General features: G+C 38.7%; 1 protein-coding gene and 1 long non-coding RNA gene across 2 annotated transcripts; one reads left to right on the top strand and one right to left on the bottom strand.

Annotated features, from left to right (window-relative positions):
* Positions 1-616: 616 nt before the first annotated feature.
* Positions 617-21,781, top strand: LOC145491954 (coagulation factor V-like). The gene is made up of 7 exons (XM_081471256.1): positions 617-791; positions 9,783-9,887; positions 11,309-11,637; positions 12,997-13,141; positions 14,266-14,411; positions 16,299-16,470; positions 20,885-21,781. The coding sequence occupies exons 1-7, from the start codon at positions 725-727 to the stop codon at positions 21,016-21,018; spliced, it is 1,098 nt and encodes a 365-aa protein (XP_081327382.1). The 5' UTR covers positions 617-724; the 3' UTR covers positions 21,019-21,781.
* LOC145493251 (uncharacterized) lies at positions 2,685-5,797 on the bottom strand. Its single transcript, XR_014050108.1, has 3 exons — positions 5,434-5,797; positions 4,463-4,531; positions 2,685-3,956 (listed from the first exon to the last, which is right to left on the bottom strand). It is a non-coding gene; the product is annotated as an uncharacterized LOC145493251 (long non-coding RNA).
* Positions 21,782-22,140: the final 359 nt, after the last annotated feature.

The raw sequence follows: 22,140 nt of genomic DNA, 5'->3' as shown, positions 1-22,140 counted from the left end.
ATCGAGTGATCCGGGTTCGAGCCTTAGCCGAGGACGTTGTGTTGTGTTCTTGGGCAAGACAGCTCACTCTCAAAGTGCCTTTCTCCACCCAGGTCTACAAAAGAGTACTGGCGAATTTAATCCTGGGGCATAAACCTTGCGATGACTAACATCCCATCCTAGGGGAATAGAAATACTCCTAGTCGCTTCATGCTAGAGAAACCGGGGTATGTTCCAGCCTGATGGGCCACTTGGTTCGTATGCATATTTACCTTACCCTTAAACTTATAGTAAGATAAGTTTAACTGTTGTGCTAATTTTGTCAAATACGTCCATGACCCCTGTATAGAGTATTTTAAAGCTCTTATCTTATGATTTGCTGGCGTGTTAACGGTTTTCATTTGTTTATCGAAACCGTGGGTAAACTGATTCAAATTTAGCGATTTGTATCCAAACGTGATCATCCAAACAATCTATCAAACAACGAACCAATAACCAGGAAACCCAAATCATTGTATGTGTCAAAGGTTACTGGTGGCTAAACATTAACTAAGGAATTGTTCCCCGAAGATGTCAAGCACTTCCTTTCTCGAAAAACAGTTCTTCCACGCAATAATTCCGCCACCATTCCATTTATGTTTGTTAGACGTATTTGATAAAAACAGGCAGCGTGGTGGAAATTGCTTTAAATCGTATTTACTTCTTCAAACACAATTATTTTTCCGGCTCTGCTTGAAGGTAGACAATGAATCTTTGCCTAACTTTATCAGCGTTTCTTTTCTTGGCAATGATGGTTTTGGTATCCGCACAAGGTAGGTTTTTTTTTCAGGTAGTTTACCAAGTTTTCCTTTGTCTCTTTCATACTAGTGTAGTTTGGCTAAAGGCAACTTTTGAAACTAGCACAAGTAACACATTGCACGTAAATAACATTTTAGATACAGCTTCATCAGTCTAAGCATTATTTCACTGAAACTGAAAGAGCCACTTACAATTGATGTTGTTTGGCAAGTTCACCTGTCAGTCGCCTTACAAAATTACAACGAATATACAAGCTTTTGACCACGTGCCTAAATTTCAAACATTATGTACACTCCAGGTTACAATGGCTTTTGACTATGTACTTTTCTTGGCCATGTACTTTTTATCTTTTAAAATTTCAGTTTCTTGAAAAAAATGACTTAGTTGTTTTAAGCTCAAAGAGGACCTGCCTGTTCAAGTCTCAGTTGAACCAAGATACGAGATGATCAGTCAGCTCTTTTAATTTTATCGAAAGTCAAGTCAGACCTTTTTTAAGTATGGGGCATCAAACAACATACATGTACATGTATCAGCTCACCCCTTAAATTTTCGAGTGAAACACAGCGTCTTCGTACGCCCTAAACATGATTTTTGTTATGATAGTTCAACAAGCAAATGCGTGTTTCAATGTTGTTACACTCCTTGTTGTTTTGGAGGTGAAAGGAAGACTGCAAAGGGCATTCTGGTTTTAAAATGACTTAATGGGTTAAGTAGTAACGTCTGTAGTATCTGGGATCAAAGCCCTTGCTTCTGACATGTGAGTAACATGAGAAGGTTTGTAATTAGACGCATAATTCTGTGCGTCTATTTGGAACCAAGAACACTAATCTAAATATTTACTCGCCCAACAGCCGCGACGAAAGCTTTTGGATTTGCGAGGTTGTTGTTCTCCGACAAATGTGGAACTTATTAACCTAAATTGACGAGTGCTGTATTGTCACTAATCAACTAAGTTTATGATCGAACTTTGCTTGGCTTGTGTAGTTAGACAGCAGAGATAAACACGAAACTTATAAAGTGTAACCCATGAAATCGCAATTTAAGCAATTGCAAATACACCATATTCGTATTCTCCGTATTGGATTGGAACTACAATGAGCGACAAAGGTAATTGAGACACTTAGAAAATGACACTTTTCGATATTCAGCCTCTTATTCAATTTTATTTGCATCTAGCGTCAATTTTCTGATACCCCTCCCCTCAACAATTACCTTTTGTCACTAGCGTCCAGAGGATTCAAAGCTTCGGATCCATCTTTCTCCTCCAAATAACGCTTGAGGGTACAAATGATACAATAAACAGTCTTGGAGGGTATCTTCCACCGGACTTTTTAGCTACCTCCATCACGACTTTTGACAACCAATAGTTCAGCGACAGAGCGTCCATTCCGGCAATATCTGCGCTCAGAGCGGTAACCTCGTGTAAATCGTAGTCCTTGAAGAGACCACCACAATCTAATACCGGAATTTTAACCTCTCTTAACCTCTGCCATTCGGCAAAAATGCTCACAGCCCACTTGTTTTTATACTTAGTTGAAGTTGGAACGGCGTCATTCACCAGAACATTTTCTTGAGAAGACGTTTTAGGAACGCGAAATCGTTCTGATCCGGACTCGACCTCCATCACGCGGCGTAATGTTAATCTACCAAAAAACCCGCCCGCATCGCCGCATATTAAATATTCATTTCATTTACCACGAATAAGAAACAAACAATAGCTTAACGAACACGCGTTCTAATTACCTATTCTTTGGAAATAATTCTACTAAATTTTCACACTAGCTTGAGAAGCCAGCTCAAAAACTCGTGCTTCGTTTTTCATCAGGGGTTCCAAACACCTCGAAACAATAAAAGCACTCCGCCATCGGCGTCGTGCTTTCATATCAATTTCTCGGTGTTTAACGAAAAATCGCCTTTACCGCGCGTCAAATGTGTTGTTAAAGGTTTTGTAAAGGTCGCCTTTGCACGCTTTTGACGATCTGTGACGCGAATCAAAGATCATCTGTGAATAAACCTTTACCACCAAATCAAAGGCGTGAAAGGCCGTTTTTACTCACCTTTGAACGCCTGTGTTTTTAGGGTTAAAGGTGATCCTTTGATACGCCTTTGCGCACTGTCAAAGGCGGGTCAAAAGTGTAATCAAATTTGTCTGCGATTCGAGTCAAAGGTTTGCTAAAGACGTGGTCGAAGATGCCTGTGACGCAGGCCAAAGGTTTGTCAAAGGTACTCTGCGCGTTCCGCGCTCGCGCGTCTCGCCCGAACTTCTCGCTCGCGCTCCTCTTTCGCGCTGCGCGACCGTTGATCACGTTTCGCGCGATCCACATCGTATACGCTTTTTTCTGCTTGCTACACTAACTTTGTAGCTCCGCATACGAAAGATGCAATTAGATCCGTACTCTTGATTTATGTCTGACAAGTTTTGAAGAATATATCAGCTTTAATAAGGTTATTTTGTACCAAACTATTGACAAATGTTAACGGAAAAGCGGCCCGGAAAGATCATTGCGCCTAATTTTAAGAAAATAAATATGTTCAATTTCATCTCAGTTTCAATTTTTTTCCCCGTTTTTATCAAGAGTAAATACCTTCAAGTACCTTACATAAATGTTTTGGGCTTCAGGTTTCAAAAAGCCACGTTACAGGCTTGGTTTCAAACTACACGTAATGAGACTGATCATAAGGAAAACATTGTTCTGTCTATCGTGAAAACAACAGTCAACAAATCTTCCATGGTACAAACTGCATTTATCTAACATTGAAGTACTATGGCTAAATTCTCAGTTCCTTAAATTTACTAGACCAGACTAGACAATAGGGAAGACAACCGCAAAATTTCGGGAAAGATATAGCAAACTTCGCACAAAAGTCAACTAGTGTATAAGCGTCCTTTCCAGATGGCACGTACAGTCCGTTGCATGGAACTCCTTATGTTTTGGCAGTTCTCCTTTTCTGCTTCTTGCACTTGCTCATTCTTGCATTATAAGTGGAATGGAACACAGTGTTTTCCACTTCTTTCTCATCAAAGTGGTTAAACTGCCTTGTTGGGGGTCAATGCCAACTAAATACCCATGATTTCTAGGGAAGACACATTTTGACAAAGTCTAAGGCGTTGACGAAATTAATCAATGCATCTTCACTGGATAAGTCCATCCTGTCGACCACGGCTTGTCCGCATTTGTCTAAACAGAAGTAAACAGACAAAAACGTTGGAAATGAATATTAAGGGTGAATCTTGGCATTCTATCCCTTAAAGTTTGCCTATAGTTTTTGCTAATATCACATTAATAAAACGTGACCAATCAGATCATTACTCCTCCTCCGAATAGTTTGTGCTTCTGTCAATAGTAGCCTTTTTTTTGTATTTCTCTCCACTCTACTCAGAGATTTGGTCACACAGGTATGTCATTAAGAGCCAGTTTAACAAGCTAATTTCACCAGCTGAACAAGGGTTATCCCCAGCTAGAATTTCATAAGAGAACAAAGACTTGGGGTCATTTTAAAAGTGTACAGCTTGGCACAAATAAACAAAAAGCCTAGAGCCAGTTTACCAGTCCATCTGTCTGCCTGTCTCTTAAAGACATCTTACAGACCTCTTACAACAAAGATCTTTTATGGTTGCAGAATAGCAATCTAAAAATCAACAAATCTGACATAAACTGTGACAAGAAATGAGGAATACACACACCTTTGGGAATATTGCTGTTCCTGTGTAATTTCCACAGATCTCTTCATGTTCAGTAGTGTAATCTTTTTCCTTATTTTCATTGTAGATCATATGTGAAAAGGAGCATATAAACATATCAAAATAATTGCACATTTGATTAGTAAACAGTTAGCAACTACTTGTACACATTTTTCCAATGAAAAAAATTCCTGAAATTAAATAATTTAACATGAGACATGCCTGCATGGAATCGCATGGCTCATTCATTGAAACAAAAATCCAGTCCAAGATGATGAATACAACCACTATGATTCCCAATTCAGCCGCATCTCATAGAGAGAAATGGCTATTATCCAGTCAAATTTGCCAACAAAATTTTTAATTGAGTAAAAGCAAATAAATGTCTTTGTCAATTTACTTTTACTAAGTTATTATCAAACCCTCTACACCTTAAATTCTCTACTGATCCCATCAATAGTTATGAATTAACCATATTATTAATTTTGCTTGGAAAAATTTGGTTTGGAAACCTGATGGCCAAACCAAAACAGTCAATATTGCAGACAACCACTCAAAATTTAGATTCAAAACTCAGCTTTTACCAGTCAAAAACCAACATTTCCTGAGACTGGTTTGCAACATTCTGCAACTTTGATTCATTTACCAAAAAGATTCCCACCCCTTGCATGTTTTCAATAACATTTTAATTACTTAATTTTCATCCAGGTGAGCCAGTTGATATATTTGTCCCTTAAGAAAGACAGCATTTCCTCACTTGTCCTTAAATGAACCAAAAAGAAACAACTTTTTTTTTCACAGAGTGAGACTGTAATAAAAATGATCAATTAAAATAATGTTAATAAGCTATAGCCAGGTTTTTAAAATCTATTTATATCCTTTCTTTGCTGGAAAAAGATATTAAAAGTTGTGGCTGAAGAAATTATAAGATGGTCTATAGAAATAACAAATGAATATTCCAGCCTTTTACTTACCAAAATGTTCTGATGTTTGCACACTTTGGAGCATTGCATGATTTAACTGCATCTGAGTTGACTATGAACTACAGAGTTGTATATTGTATCCTCTCCCAGAATTTATTGTTAATTTCTTCAGTTCTTCTAGAGTGGCTAGCTGAAGGATAAAAACAACATTCATTAGCAAATTTCCACTAGTCACATATTTATTGGCATTTAATTGTCTACTGCTCAAAAGACCAAGACATGAAACTCTAAAACTACTGGTATTGTCCAGAGAGGTCACATAATAATATTATTATGGGGTCAGCTTTTTAATTTGCAACTAATGGCAAGTTTGATTTTTTATCAAACATTGTAACAATTTCACCTACTAAAGATAAGCTGGACTACATGTACTAAAGGCATCAGTGGTCGAGTGTCAATCGATACCCTTGATCGATCCTCTAAATTGACACTCTATCAACACCCGATCGATATTCAATCAACACTCCATCAACACCTCGGTTGACACTCAATCTACATATCTATTACTCAGTTTTGCAAATAACACAGGGTAGGTGCGCTTGATCACCTGGTATGACACCATTCTTAGCCCTGGAGACAGTTCAAAATGTCAAATGCCTGGCAGGTTTGGGGTGGGGGGGGGGGGGGGGTGGTTGGGCAGGAGATAGTGGAGTTCCAAATGATTGATCCATAAGCCTGATACAACAAATATCAAAACATATTTTTACTCCACAACATTTTGACCACTGTGATGATGCATATCATTGTCGATAAGAGTACAGACCACACTAAACCACATGTAATTTGTTAAATTCAACGCAGTGAAGTCATTTATCAACATTAATGAACAAATATCATCATAATTTCAACTGTGGCAACAAACAGAGCTTTTTTTCAATAGAATGGTAACTAGAGACAAAAGCAGAAACTTATCCATAGATTAAATTTTCAGAGTCAACAACTCTTTTAATGGTATAATGAATATGATAATTAAGTCAGGTAGTGATGGACTGTCATGCATGGCTGACTGAGTTTTTCCTTCAATACAAATTTCCTTTATATTGACATGAGCTTTCTTTCAAGGGAATTGTTTAAGCTCAGAAATTACCAGAGGCATTATGCACAACAATTTATACGTAAATAGAGTTAAGTTTAAGCTTAATTCTTAAGTTACGTTTATTTCAAGCACTGATCATGCTAAAATCTATGCTATGACAGACACTTCAATTTAATGCACAAGACTTGACTGAGTGAGGAAAAAAAATTATCTTTGTCAACTTTTGTAAATAAGTATATGTGAATTGAAAATAAAGTTTGGTCTTTCTTAACGAAGAGCTTTGCCGATCAACTGTGATTCAGTCAAGTGCAATTAATCTTCGACCAAATTGTTTTCACTGCCGAGGATCTGTCTTGCCATAAATATACGCAATTCACAGCTCTTTATGTAGCCATTGCTGCCTTTACTTTTCTTTTTAAACTCCGTTATTCTCTGAACATTGAAAAAAAATGAACGAAATTCAAAGACTTACCTTTTCCTGTTCCAAAACATAACGAAAATTTCACCAAAGCCGCCATAATGAAGCCAAATGAAGAAAAATGTCTGCTTTCCTCACAGCCGACTTCGTTGACCTTTATTCCCTTTATTCTGATTGGCCAGAAAATGCGGGAAGCCGCTGGCAGCCGCGTTTTCCCGCTGTTTTCGAGTTGTTTCGTTGTGCCACCTCCAGGTCAAGTGAAAACTTTTTTATTAAAAGAATACACATTGGCAAAAAAGCAAGCTTTCATTTTATCGTTAAAACAGAAAAAAAAATACGAAAACGCAGGTTATTAGGGCGTTAAAAGCGGAGTCGCAAGATATGGCCATATTTGACCTCGCCTTTGACATGACATGACGTAGGATCAAAGTTGTACAAAGCCATGCCGCCTTTGAACGCCTTTGACATAAGAGATCAAAGGTATGCAAAGCCGTGGTGTCTTTGAACGCCTTTAACGCACGTCAAAACTGTAGTCAAAGTTATTGACATGTTTGACCTCGCCTTTGGCAGGGATCAAATGTATGGCAAATCCATAAGATATTTGATTCCCCCTTTCACGTGGGTCAAAGGTGGAGTCGAAGTTAAAATCACATTTGCCCTCCTCTTTGTCATGGATCAAATGTATCGGCAAAGCCATGACACTTTTGACACACATTTGACGCGCGTCAAAGTTTGGATCAAAGCTATGATCATATTTGACTTCGACTTTGATCAGGATCAAATTTAGAGTAAATCCAATTTTTCGTGCCGTGTTTGGAACCCCTGATGAAAAACTCGCACTCGTTTTTGACCTATTACTTCAAGATCTCTGGCCTTTCTGTCATTCCTCGCGGACAGTTTGCCCCTTGGGGACAACAAGCCTTGATATTTAAAAACAAGTTATTCCCATGTGGCAAATAGAAGTTGACAGAAATCTGGCAGAAAGCCAGAGATCTTGAATATGTCATCAAGCACTATGATTTCCATTAGTCAAACACATCAGTACACCATTTCCTGACTAAATTTAACCAGCATTTTGTTTTGCGAGCTGTATTGTCATGATTGAAAAGCAATTTTACAAAGCTTCCAAGAACGACGCACATAGAAACAAAAGCAACCATTCAAATTCAATGAGATGGAAGTGAATTGCTTGGCATTCTACAATCTAGCCATGATTGACATTGGACTTCCTAAAGCAAAATATGAGAGGTCTGACACTTGTTTGACGGGGTAAGGGAACATCTGTCGTGGTTTTTCAAAATTATGGTCACTTCTTGTCAAAACTATGCTGATTTATCAAACGTTACTAACGCCCCGAGGATAAAAATCAGCGATAGTACAACTGAACAACGTTTCGAGGACTCCATGTCAGTGCATAATAGAACTCATTATTTATTTACTACAGGAAAGAACAGCATGAAACTATTCGAAGGTGTCTAAGTTTTCTTGATTGTTATGTGAGGAGTTTGGCGTGAACAGAATCTGACAATGCAGTCCCTGCATTTGAGCGTTCGTCTCCTGTTCCTGGTGAACAGCATCTCTCGGGTCAAAAACTTCAAACAGTCCAGCTATCTGCAACGTTTCGCTACAACTGCAAACTGCCCTTTTAAATTAGTTGCATGCGGCTTGTAGTTATCTTTCAGGTGTTAAACAGAATATCTATGTTCAGCGATACGTTGAAAGAAATGTCGGGATGTGTATAAAAATCAGGATCTGTATGGCACAGATCACATCACGATGCTGGTTGAAATGGCTTGAGTGATCTTTCATGCCAAAAACGGCGCCTCTCAAAAGTAAGACTAACGTAAAAAATTGATAGATTTGGGCCACCTTAAAAAACAAAATCTACCGGCAATGGACACTATTATCTGTGTAGTATTGTGCACTGAAAGTCAATTTAATCCTCTGTCTATTATTTTGTCAAACTTCACGAGGGAAACAAAAGGCTACTGTGCATCATTAAAATTCTTCAAAGAATGCATGGACGAAACAGCAAGTGCTCACTCTTATCGCCACCGAATATGTTCGATTTCATAGTAAATGCATTTATAAATACCAAGAATTTCGTCAAAAATGTTCTGCACTGCTTAAAAGATTTAATTTAAATTTTCTGACGAGCATCCCCGACTATTTCATATGGAAGTGTCTCCCCCCACCGGAATTTGTGGTTTAGCCGTGAAGACGTTATTTCAGGCTAATTATATGACATAACATGAAACAAAAAATTTCCCGGAGGTTTAAGGACTAATATTTCGGTCCCACTGATCTGACAAGCAAAATTGCGAATTGACATAAGCTTACCAGTGCCTAGCCTGTTGTTGATGAGACTGTTCATCTCACACGATCATGTTTCAGATTACAAAAAGGCTTGATTTTAAATGCGTCACATCCACGGTTAAAAACTGAGGGTTTGCTACGAAGAGAAAGAAGGAAAATCACTTCAGTACTTAAACAAGGGTATTAGTTTGGGAAGAGACTTTTTTTTTTTTTATTCCATTCTAAAATTACAAAGATAAATATAAAGTAGACAAGTAAGAGGAGAAATGGAAAAGGGCAAAAATATAGCAAGCTAATTAGATGCCCTTGTTAGAGGGCTAGTTCAAGCTAGTTAGAGTTTTGGACTCGGTGTCGGCGAGCAAATGTAGCAACAACCTATTTATCATCTTGACGTTATCCGCCGTGGCCAGTTAGTGAAGCTGATGTTTTGAGTGTTATCCCTCCGTCAGAGAGAAGGGTCTGCCCTGAAACATTGGTTTCGCAAACTCGCTACGGCGGAAAATTTCCCTCCAAAATCACTTCAATATATCATGCCCCAATCCATAACACAGATCTTTGTTTTTCTTCTAGACAATTGTGAGACTTGGACAGATACAGACCCTTCGTACAACAAGAATATCCCTATCCGTGCCATGAAGTGGTTCGAAACGCCTTCGGTTGTTCGATATGGGGCAGGTAATTCTCCAAAGGTGCTGTAGGAGGGCGCTTTCCATCATAAAGGAATGTCCACAGAAAGGTTCCAGAAATTTCAAAAATTGTTGATTTCAGAAGTGCGAACCATTCGAATGAATATCAAAAGAAACTCCTGGAGAAAAATCAATTGTAAAAGAAATGGGACATTTTCGTATTCTCGGTATTGGACTAGCTTGCAATGGAGGCTCATTCGGAGGAAAATCATTACAAAGAGATTAATAGACCCTTTGCAGGATCCGGTCACATGGTACGGAATTAATTATGCTGGGACGCAAGTTACGCAGTGGGACTTCCAAAACAAAGGAAAGTCGGGCTGGACTGGTACGAGTTCCTTTGTTTTGGAAGTCCCACTGCGTAACTTGCGTCCCAGCATAATTAATTCCGAACCATGTAACCGGATCGTGCAAAGGGTCTATTAGTGCCATTAATAACTCCCCGCGTTGTCCTCAGTTTCGAGCTAGTTCCAGTCCAATACCGAGCCGTACCAAAATGCATTATTCCGGTTAATTTGAGAAATAGTGGAAAATTGGGTTTACCTCGTGAGGTTTTTTTGAATCTTTTCCCACAATTCTGAAAAATGCTGTTTCCATTTGCCACGAGAAATTTCCAGAAATCCAAACCAAAATTTTTGGTCGAATGGAAAGCGCTCAGAGACTGTAACGATTACATAAAAGAAGAATAAATCACCTCATTCAAGTGCCATGGTATTTACGTGATAGCACTGCTGTCCATTTCGGGACAATATCATTCTAGAAACAAATATTGCAAATAAAACCGAAAATTTGTTAAAAATTTAACCTGTTTGAAAACGGGCCAGTTTTTTATTTGTAACACCTCGAGATGTTCAATTCGGGACCACAACTAAGATTTAGAACCACCCCCATATGAAGTGATCGTTACACACTCCTGCATGGTATAATAGGGCAATTTCGAGCTAGAGGTCAAAATTCTCACTTAGTGAAAAAATTATTTATTCATCAATCAGCCTCGATGTTGTTGTTGTCGTTGTAGTCGTTGTTGTTGTTGTTGTTGTTAGGGAACTTTAGATTGGACCACGAGTGCGAGATTGAGTACGAGTAAGATTTTAGAATTTCAAACCAGCAACGTTTCCAGAGCCGTCGCTCTTCATGTTGGCTTTAGGTAGAGAGAGTAGCTCATGGTATGCGATGGGTACGTGATTTGATGATGTGAAGCCTGCAAAGTATAATTGAAAAGTCGTACTCGTACTCAAATCCTAAGTCCCCTACTGTTGTTGTTGTTGTTATTGTTATTGTTGTTGTTGTTGTTGTTCTCCCCTAAGCATCATAGCGGCCGTGTTATAATTAAAACGTATCGCGATAACGTAAACCCTACTGTTTAGGCTTCTTGTTAACTTTTAACTCGAAATTTGTATTTAAAACTAGAGTGCACCGGAGAAGAGGCATTGGGCATGGAAAGTGGTGCTGTAAAAAACCAACAGATAACAGCATATTCACAATACAGTGAAAATCATGGTCCAGAAAATGCCAGGCTAAACCGTGTTGCTGATGGAAGGAAAATGGGCGCCTGGTCAGCGAAGACGAATGATCTTAACCAATGGCTTCAAGTGGATTTTGGACGAGATGTTAAGATCACAAAGTTTGTCACCCAAGGAAGGCAAGACTATAAGCAATGGGTCAAAAGCTACACTCTTTCCTTCAGTACCGAAAAGGAACCGGTTTTTCAGACATATCAAGAGAACGGTCAAGATAAGGTAACACAAAGTAGATTGACACAGATTACAGACGAAGAACTTGAAAAATTTGGGCTGAACTTTTCAAAATGCGCAACCCGTGACGTAGCTCCTTGAAGGCCACTGCAATTAAACCTTCTCTGAAATGGGTCACAAACGAGAAAAATCGGGCATTTCATCGTACCGTTTTTAGTTAAAAGGAGTTCGGTTCCTCACAACACAAGTTTTGTCACAGCTAAAAATTCGGGAGTATCAAATGGACATGTTTGATGTGGTTGCATGCGATCACGGCAATTTGTCTGGACTTTTGGTCAAAACAGGGCAAAAATCACGAATGAGTTGTCTTTAGTCGTACACAAACATAACATATTAAATGAAAAGTTGACAGAAGAACAAATGTTAATGAGTACTTAGCGATTTTTCGAGGACGCGATGACAGAACTTGAAAAGCGTACGTTTGATCAGACTTTTTTTCAATTTTCAAACCAAAACTATTGCTTGTAACTTATTCTAACACTTCTTTATTAGATTCAATGCACTTTTATCGTTATGTTTAGCGAAACTAGACTATTAGTTTTAGGCTTCATCAATGAAAAATGAAAATATATCTTGCAGGGCTCTACTTTTTAAGGGCACGTTCCTTATGGTACCTTTAGGGTAACATCCCGTTGAGACGGGCAGCTTGTGCACCACAAAATTCAGATGCAGCGTTTCTATTCATTAATTAGCTCCAATTTTCGTCCCATGACTTTTAAGTCATGCAGCATCGTACCTGGGGCCTACATCGAGGTCAAATGCCTTCTGGCAGTTAATAAAACACTATTAAAGCGCTAACTATCGGTGGTAACTGGAGTTGAAGCACTGAAACTCAACAGTGAGAGCAATTAGAACACTGAGGTGTGAGCCTGTGGAGCCACAACAGTGAAGGTTGAGGATTGCCTGCGCTTTTTAGGGCGCTTATTTGTTTTATTTTGTTTTGTTTTTGTTTTTGTTTTTGTTTGTTTGTTGTTTTTTTTTTTGGCATAAACATCAGAATGCGATAGAGCAATTTCATGAAAAACGAAAGATGCGTAAGTAAGGAAATATCGGAACTGGGGATCTCTTCGTCACCACCACACCACTGTTTTCTATAATTATTCTAAGTGAAGATGGTGAATGTTATGTTTTGATGAGAGATTGAGTGGACCACACGATTCACTCTTTCTATGCTTTTTGGAAGGGGCCGCTCATTGAATTAGTAGGCGCCTATTAAATCAATAAAACAAGCAAACAACAAACAAAAAGAAAAAAATGAAACCGTTGCCGTTAAGCACCCTCCCTCCTCAACAAACTTGTCTATAATTAAAACAAGTTATCTCATGAAATGTCTGTGCATCGCAGGTTTTTACTGGAAATATTGATCAGAATGGCAAAGTAACCCACAGCCTTTTACAGCCAATTACAGCTCGATATGTGAAAATAATACCGAAGACTTGGAATGACCATATCTCCATGAGAGCTGAGTTTTACGGTTGCGTTCTATCAGGTAAGAAATAATCTCAAGTTTGGTTTAGTTCACAACAGCCTTAAAGATGATTTTCAGGCCGTACTGCGCACTCACGAGAGTTTGTTTACGTTTTTTATTTCGCTTCATGTACATGTAAGACATCACAAAATGTAAACATTTCGCAACCACTTAAATGAGGTAAATTCAAAGTTTCATGTCAACTTCCATTATGGATGCGAGGCTTCGCGCTTCGTTCTTTGTCACTTGATAAAACAACTTCGCAACTGTAAAAATCATTGAAGCTGCTGGAAAAAGAGTTTGAAAGGCCTAAAAGATAGGTATGCGGCCCTTAACGAGTAACATCAATTCGCATTCCATCAAGTGAGACTTGTATAAAAACGTTAGAGTGCTGAGACTGCGCAGTACGGACCGGAAATCTCTCATGTATTTGTAACAGACACTCATTGGAGTATTTTTCGACAGGTTCCAGCACTCTATTATACACTTATATAGACGAACAAGGTTTTGAATAAACTTAACCCTGGATATTTTAAATTTGGAACTAACTTCAACCTTATCTTTGATTAGCTTTTTAAACATAATATTAGATCTTGTTATATCAATCTTTTATGCTAAAGTGTCCCCATTTAATGGTTTTATTACTGCTATTTTAGCCTGACACTTTAATAAAGTTATTTACCTACTTTACTTCCTTCAAAATTATGTTGTATTGAATTCTAACATTTCATTTTTTTTTTTTCCATAGTTTATTGTAATTATAAATATATTGCCTCTTCAGGATAGAAATTGCTGGTTGTGTAGATTCTAAATAAAGCAATAGTCTTAACGCAGGCGACATGGCATACAAGAATACATAAATAAGTTTGAACATTAGCTCACACGTGGTCATAACTTCACTTTGAACATAAATTATTCAACAACATGTATGAAACTTCAAACCCAAAAAGTGTACCTAGCTTTTGGAAGTCCTCCAGATTAGAAAGAGTAGTTCTTCGATTAGCACTGAGCGAGGACAGACAGACATATGCTGCTCTCTAAAGTTTCTGTTTTCTGTTGTTGTTGTTACTTTCCGAAATGCAGAGATATTTTTCGCCTCCACATGACTAATCACTAATTCGCCACGTTATGTAATTTGCCAACAGAACGTTACCGAGTGGTGGGCCGGGTTGCTCACATGGACTTCATAGAAGAGAATCTTAGAACAAAGCACGGTGTAAACTTCCAAGATGAACAGGAGCGGCCCAACTATATCGAGCTTGAAGTTCTCGCAGATACAGTCTACGTCAAGGTATATAACTAACGTTCTTGAGCTATTCCAAACGCAAAGCAAAATTTACTAATATCATTGTCGTTTTCACTGTTTGAAGGAACATATGGAAAAGTATTTCATTTTTTTTCTCAGCCTCCGAGGTAACAAATTTATCCTTTCGAGATTTACAATGCCTGAGGAATGATGCAATTCCGTGCAAATGCCTCGTTTTACTGTTACTGAAATATCTTACATCGATAGACAATCAACAAGAAGATCTTTAAGATCTTACAACCGCGCTTTTAAAATTTACTGTTTTGGTAGCATGAGTGACCCGAAGAAAAAAAAACGAAAAAAAAACTATCGGTTTTGAACCTATTTCCAGCAAATTTGGCACACCGGAAGCTGAGAAAATTACTCTATTTCCGGCCATCATTTTTCAGCTCTTTTCGTCATATCCCCCCCTCGGGAGGGTTTTGTAAAGTTAACGAATTAGCATGCAAGTCACCGTAATGGTGATTGCTGTCGGCGAAATATTTATTTGCTAAAAAATTGCGGCCAAATCTTTCGGAGATGGAAGTCAGGACATTTGTAAGGATACAGAAAGTAATTTGGGACCAGTTGCTGGCTTGTAAGGCTGAAATTATCCAGAAGTAAGGTTTTTTTTTAACTTGAACGTAACGAAGGCCACGTGGTGAATAACTTATCGACTCTTCTCACTGTCTCGTTCTGTTTTTTGTTTCGTTCTCTTTTGGAGCCCGCCGAGGTCATTTTTTCGTCTAAATAACCTGAGAAAAGTTCGAAAAAGATGTTTCTCTTCAATTTTCAGCTCTCAGGCAATAATCCTGGATTTTTTTGACCGAAACGTAGGTTCATGTTATGTTGTATTTCGGTGGCTATGGGCGACCGTCGCTTCCATTGTCGACTCAAGTAATGAAGCGAGGTTACAAAAAAAATCTAATAGTATTTAGTTCTGCTTTTGTTCGATTTCGTTGAAATTTTAATATGATGAAGCTGGATTGTTAAGGAATAGATTTTACTACTGCCGATATGAGGTAGCTATTAACGCTAAAGTGATATATCGCTTCGAAGTCAGGGTTTTGAAGAAATTTTTTTGCAAAGCGTGAGTTCGGTGTGACTTTGTAATCTGAGATTTTTGTTGACCCTAAAGAAACAAGGTTTGGCGAGTAAACATTACAGATTGCGTAATTCAAAGTTGGCCGAGTCGAGGTCTGCGTCTGGTCTCCGACAAAAGAAAAAATAAACCACGGGTAGAACATGAACCGCGCTCGGCCCATGGCCGCGCGGTTAAAAAGCGCAACATTCTCCGAGATATGCGGTGAGATCATTCAAAAGCATTGTTCGTTGGTAAGCGAAAGAAAAGACCTAGCGAAATTTAGGACAGGCAATCATAAACTAAGAATTGAAACTGGTAGATATGATCAAATTCCAGACTATGCCCTATTTGTACTCGTGAATCTAATCAAATTGAAGACGAATCTCATTTTCTTATATACTCCAATAAATACTCTAATTTAAAAGATGAATTTTATAGAAAAATAGAACATATCGTTCCGACTTTTAAACAATTATCTTCGTTACAAGTCATCGGCGAACATATGACTTCTACAAATCATTATATTGATATTCAATTAGCTTAATTCATTTAATTTTGCTTTGATCAAAGTGATGTAATTTGATCGCTATATCATAACCTTATTATATGTCCACGAAAATCATTACTAATTAGTTTTAGTTTACAAAAGCTTTTGCAACACTCTATGTATTTATGGTACCGCAAATAAAGCCACTTGTTGTTGTTGCTCTTGTATGCGAAGCTGTGTTTGAAATATTATACTCATTTCTCAGAAGCAGTAAGTCTATTTATTCTACAACTTTCTCAATTTGTCTGGTATTGTTACACAGGGCAACATCCAAATGCGTGGCATTAAAAAACTAACAGTGTTCAGCCGCAGAGTTCTCTCTGCGGCAGAGAGTCAGCTAGACCTATCAGCTCCAACTTTGACACAACCGTCTAGCACCCAAGTTTTTGGCGATGATGGACAAGACGGAAAGGATGGTGCAGCAGGACCAGTGGGTAGGGCTACCAGCCATAACAATTAGTGTTTCAATAAAAAAAAGCGATATGTACTGTGACTGTTATATAGCTAGTGCCACATTTACCTTTGGAAAACAACCCTAAGAAAATACGCCCGCTGATTGGTTAAAAATCGTGTTTCTATAACTCGATAGAAACACAGAACTAGTACGAGCTGTTGACGTAATGATGGCGAGACCAAAGAGAATTTACATTTTGATAATCAAAAAAAACAAGTTGTTTCCTTTTTTTGTTGCCGTGTTTTCTAAAAGAAACAGAAAACATGTTCTCCGTATTTCTATCGAGTTATAGAAACACTTGTGAAAGCTTGGGAGAACTCGAAAAAGCTGTGGAAACACTCGCCTATGGCTCGTGTTCCCACAGCATTTCTCGTTCTCCCAAACTTCCACTCGTGTTTCTATAACTCGATAGAAACACGGTACATGTTTTCTATTTCTTAACTCATTTCCGTCACATCAAAAATGGGCGTGGCAAAAGGTCATAAGGTTAATCATTAATATCTCAGCAAATATTTACAGGAGAATAATCTACTATATCATTTAAAAGAGCACAAAAAATACTCTCTAGAAAAAAAAAGCTTTCCTTCATTGAAGCTAGTAGTAATTTTTAAACAATTTAAATAAATTAAACTTCGCAAAAAAAAGGAAACAAATGTAAAAAAATATTTGAAAAACGTATTTCCACTCTACTGGTCAAATTTGATGTAGAAATAAATAATTTTCCTTAATTTATCAGCAAACACATCCTGAAAACAGGGCCAAAAACCATCGAAACCGAAAATTATTAGATTATTTTTTTCTTACCTAAGTTAAAATCTCACATTTCCGTTGCCGTGGCGACAGCCAGTGGAATATTAACTCAGATCGAGTTACGCGTCCTATCGAAAAGTGTGTTTACTCAACGAAACAAAGTTTTTTTCCGAAGTTCCTGAGCTTTACGATCCCAAAGACGATTCAAGACACATAATTCAAGAATTATTCGAGATTGCAAACGGAAAAACGGCGGTCCGAAGGGAATTTAGTCGCATTTGAACAACATGCGTGGATTTGCGTAGCACATGGCGAAGGTCATGCAAGCTCACTTACCTAAAACTTTTCGCTTCTAATTTATTGCTAACCGTAAAATTACATTCGTATTTACTTCAAATACCTTTAGGAATGTTTTCCGCTTCTGAAAACATCTTCAGGACGTTGAAATCATGGATATGGCTCGCTCAACAAATTGCGGCCATTTTGACTTGAAACTGTGTGATTACGCAATGTCGTCATGTAGGCCATATTGAAGCATCCCACGTGAAACTAGCCATGTGCTTAGGTAATTATCTCTAGTTTTATGTCCCCAAATTTCACGGGAAACGAAAATGATCCGATTTTTTAAAAATTTTTTTAGTTATCAACCCTGAAGCATTGAAATTTATAGAGCATGACAGTTAATCATCTTATGGCTAGTACTTTGAGCGGATAAGATGAACTGAGTCCTATGCTGTGATTGATTGCCCGAGAGGGCAAGATGGCGCTATCTTGCCTGCTAGGGATTACCTGCTGTGTCCAGCAAGAAAGTGGAGTGCGTTATCTTTTTCATATAATAAATCCTTTATTGACCAAGCTCAAGTTTGTTCGGTCAAGATTGTTGGATATTCGTCGCGTTCTTCTTCTTGTTTTTTTTTTTTTTTTTTTTTTTTTTGCGTGTTTATGGACCTCGACTCCGTTTCGGTCTATAAACACGCAAAAAGATGAATTTGGCCAAAATCCAGCCACCTTGACCTCACGCTTGGTCAATAATCCGTATTTATCATATGACCCGTACGGCCCCGCGCGCAATTTCCTTGGACAACCATAAGAAAAAAGGTCCCGTATGAGGGCCGTACGAGTCGAAGTGATAAGGCCGGAAAAACCCGTACGGCCCTACTAGAAACGCGTACAGCAAAATCGATGGGAGTTAATGACAAAAACAATTCTTTTTGCTGCAAAAGTTTGTTCTCTTCAAGATGAGTGATGAAAGTTAACATTCTGAGAGTGAATTCTACTATCCTGGCGAACTGTCCAATGCAGCACTACTCCGAAAGCTTTGAAAGAAAGTCAACACTCCTCACAAACGAAGAAGTTCACAACTTTCTCAGAAGCCAACAACAAGCAAACCTGTAGGCGTTCAAGAAAACAACTTTTCTGGATGAACTGTCCGACAGTTAACCTTTGGAGTAAGCAAACAGTCTTGAGGCGAAACTTCTTTCAGTGGCCGGAGAGCATCAAAGAATTCATCGTGCGTCAAAAGCAAGAAAACCAGCAACGCGAAGAAAGCAAAGTACGATATAAGCTTAAATCAGTTAAATGTTTTCTTCGAGTTTCCAGAGTTTCTGGAAGAAGTTGGTTAAACCAGAGAAATGACAAACATACCTTGTGTACAGTAGGATAAATTGCTCTGCAGTTTCTACATCAGTGTTGTTTGAAGAGACAAAACTGAGTACGAACACAAGTTTATTACCGTACAGTTCATCCAGATAATAAAACTCGCTTGTGTCTAATGGTGTAATTTCCACTACACAGCAAAGCCGACAAAGTCAGTAAACCCAGGCACTGTTTGCGAGACCCAACATCGGTGTCATTAATATTCAGTTGCTGGTTCTCCCTTGTTCAAGAAAATCCAAGATGAAGAAGATTTGTGTACAATTTCAGTGAAGCGTGAAGCGAGCTTTTGTCCCTCGCTAAGTTTTTGAAGGTTTTGACATATTGTTGACAGCTTTATGTCAACTTTCTGTTGGCTTCTTAGCATGAATTGTAATTGTGGACTTTACATGAGAAAATGAGTCGTGATTTTCAATGAATTGTGAGTTTCTTGTTCCACACGAAGAAATAACTGACAAGTTTTTATTGTAGTTGTTCCGCGCGCGACCGTCTGATGTTATGTAATCGCGTCCTATTTAGGTTCAAACAGAATTTTCAAAATTTTCAACACAAGTGGTCATATGATAATTGACTGAGTAAGGTCGGGCCGGACGGAAAAATATTTGGCTCTCGGTCAGAACGTACGGACCTCGCTGCGCTCGGTCCGTACGTCCTGACCTCGACCCAAATATTTTCCCGTCCGGCCCTCCCACTCAGTCAATAAGTACATAGTATTACCCAAAGGCAAGGGCGTTATGGCCTCAAGAGTCCTCATGGTCCCGATGAGGATGAGTGAGTGAGTGAGTAAGGGCGTTATGAGCGATATTAATTCCCTGCTAGCCGGCTAAACACCGGAGAGTGAAACGTGAACGGTAACCATATAACAAAACTCTTATGTACTTTCATTAGCTCAGGATCGTAGTGGGAGAATATCGCCCCCAGTTTTTCTTGAATAGACCTCGATCCGTTGGTCCGTAACTAAAGGAATCGGCCTAAAGCGATATACTCACAGTTCTGACCATCGTGCTCGGATAATAAAACTGAATATTACGAGAGGGGCTGGATACAGATTTCCATACAGATTTCCAGCGTCCTGGTGTTGTCTTGTGGCTGTCCTCAGTTGACTGTTCAGTTTTATGATATGTTCAATATTTCAGTTCCACTCTAGTGGCTTCACAGAAAATTTGGTTGTGCCGTTTTGTTACAGCGGTTTTATTAGCTGTTTATCAGCTAATGAAAACTCATGCGGTACGCATAAACTTCCAAGTCATTTGTCTATGAGCTTTTCCTTTAAACATAGTTAGCAAGTCTGCTACCAAAGTAGTTTACGTAAGCTGCATCGCGTGCATCATAATCCAATGATGGACAATGATCTCTTGAGCAAATTTAGCTCAAGTTTGCTTTCTTCTCTTGCCATTTCTACTGGAAATGCTGATAAAAATTGCGATAAAACATTTCGTAAAAGCATATTAAAAGTTTGCTGACGACGTTTCGACGTTTGGCTAACGTCATTATCAAGTCAAAGAGTGAATGATAGAAAATGTTTAAATACTAAAAAGACAGTTGGTGATGGAATGTTCATTATATTTAAACAAAGAGTTTTGCGCGAATGGAATCAGTCTGCGTGTTGAGACTAGGATTGCGCTCCTTGATGAAAAGCATCTCGTAGACAAGACAATCAAATTTTCCTTGGCACTTTTTTAGAATGCGGAATTGCCTTTCTTTAAGGGGGCTTGTATCCCCATGGGCTGTCGAAAAGTGTTTACCGATCGCAGAGTTGTTAAGAGAGGTTTTTTATTTTTAAACAGTCGTCTATGCATCGAGTTGTGCATCATCGGTAATTATGTACTTGGGAAGTTTGGAAAACACTCAAGAAGCTGCGCCTCGAGCAACTCTTACGCTTCTATCGTGCTCTCCAATCTTCCCCTATGTATCATGACTGAGGCATGTAATGGATTACTTGTTAAATAAGAAATAAAACGATGTTTCTTCGTTTTCTTTCTCTTCCGAAGTTGAGATATTTGCCGACAAACTAAGAGGTTACTTGAACATTGTGACTAAAGGTGGAAATGGAAACAACGGACAAAATGGTCGCGAAGGTAAAAAGGGGGACGACCGAGGATACCAGGTATGTCAATTGTATTAATTTTATAAGAGAAGCAGTTCATTATATTGCTCTGAGCCGGATTAATAGGTGGATTTCACTGGAGTAGAATTGGATGAGATCCTCTTAAGGCAATCAATATCAGTAAAATCCTCAATTTACCAACGGACATACAAGCAAATACGTACGCTCACTGTGGCAAAAGCGGGTTGATGGATCGGGGTTTTTTGGTTTTAATAATTTTGCACCGTGTAGATAGCCCTCTGCTTTCTCTATAAGACGAGGTATTTTTGTTGGTTATGACATGAGATGACCTGAAATGTCATCCCGCCATCTTCGATCCGCCATCTTGAATTTCACTATGAACAGGACCATTGACTTGCTTGACTAGCCAATCAGAGCACACAAAAAGCACCATTCACTTGTTCGGTGTACAATAATTCGCTCAGACCTAATAGGGACTTTAATTACGCAAACCCGACGGCAACGGCAACGAGAACGTCACCAAACAAAAATTTTAACGAGCAGAACAATGGCTATCAAGATTTGGCTTTCATCCTCGTAGCCGGTTGTAATTTCTTTCATTCCCACCTAAGGCGCATTGAACACATAATAAACTTGTTCTGCAATTTTCACCCAAACGTGTTTTATGATGAGTAATAAGGCCTCCCCATCAGTGATACTCGTTGCATATTTGGTACCTTATTTATTTTTAAATAGGAACAACCTAAGACGGAAGAACACTGTTGGAATGGCATACGGTATGGCGCCAACGGGAAATTCCTGAAGTGCACAAACTATCCTGGGAAACCGGGTATAAAAGGAAGGCCAGGTCAAAATGGCGGCTATGCTGGAAGATCAGGTATGGTAAACCATAAAAATGGTTAAGTCAACACTGTTTTTAATTTTGTTGTACTGTCAAACCTCTCTCCACAACGGCCACATTGGGGACAAAGGAAGGTGCTCGTTATGGGGAGGCAGCGGTGTAATAGGACACCTTGTTTTCTGTGGTCTTTTTGGGGGGTGGGGGGTCCAAGGTTTTCATCTCTAAAAAGGCTTATTGCAGCATGTAAATACGTAGAACAATCCAAATATATTATTAAAGCAGAAACAGACACCGAGGACGTGAGGCAAGGGTAGACTTTTCCGACCTTTTACACTAGA

The sequence above is a fragment of the Orbicella franksi genome, chromosome 7 (assembly GCF_964199315.1).
Source record: "Orbicella franksi chromosome 7, jaOrbFran1.1, whole genome shotgun sequence".
NCBI lineage: Eukaryota > Metazoa > Cnidaria > Anthozoa > Scleractinia > Merulinidae > Orbicella > Orbicella franksi.
This window is presented reverse-complemented; position numbering and strand designations above follow the sequence as displayed.

Excerpts from the sequence above, each read along its gene's own strand:
- LOC145491954 (XM_081471256.1), top strand. The coding sequence starts at position 725 with ATGAATCTTTGCCTAACTTTATCAGCGTTTCTTTTCTTGGCAATGATG. Across the intron at positions 9,888-11,308 it reads GGTTGTTCGATATGGGGCAG|AGTGCACCGGAGAAGAGGCA; the intron begins GTAATTCTCCAA and ends ATTTAAAACTAG. Across the intron at positions 13,142-14,265 it reads TTACGGTTGCGTTCTATCAG|AACGTTACCGAGTGGTGGGC; the intron begins GTAAGAAATAAT and ends ATTTGCCAACAG.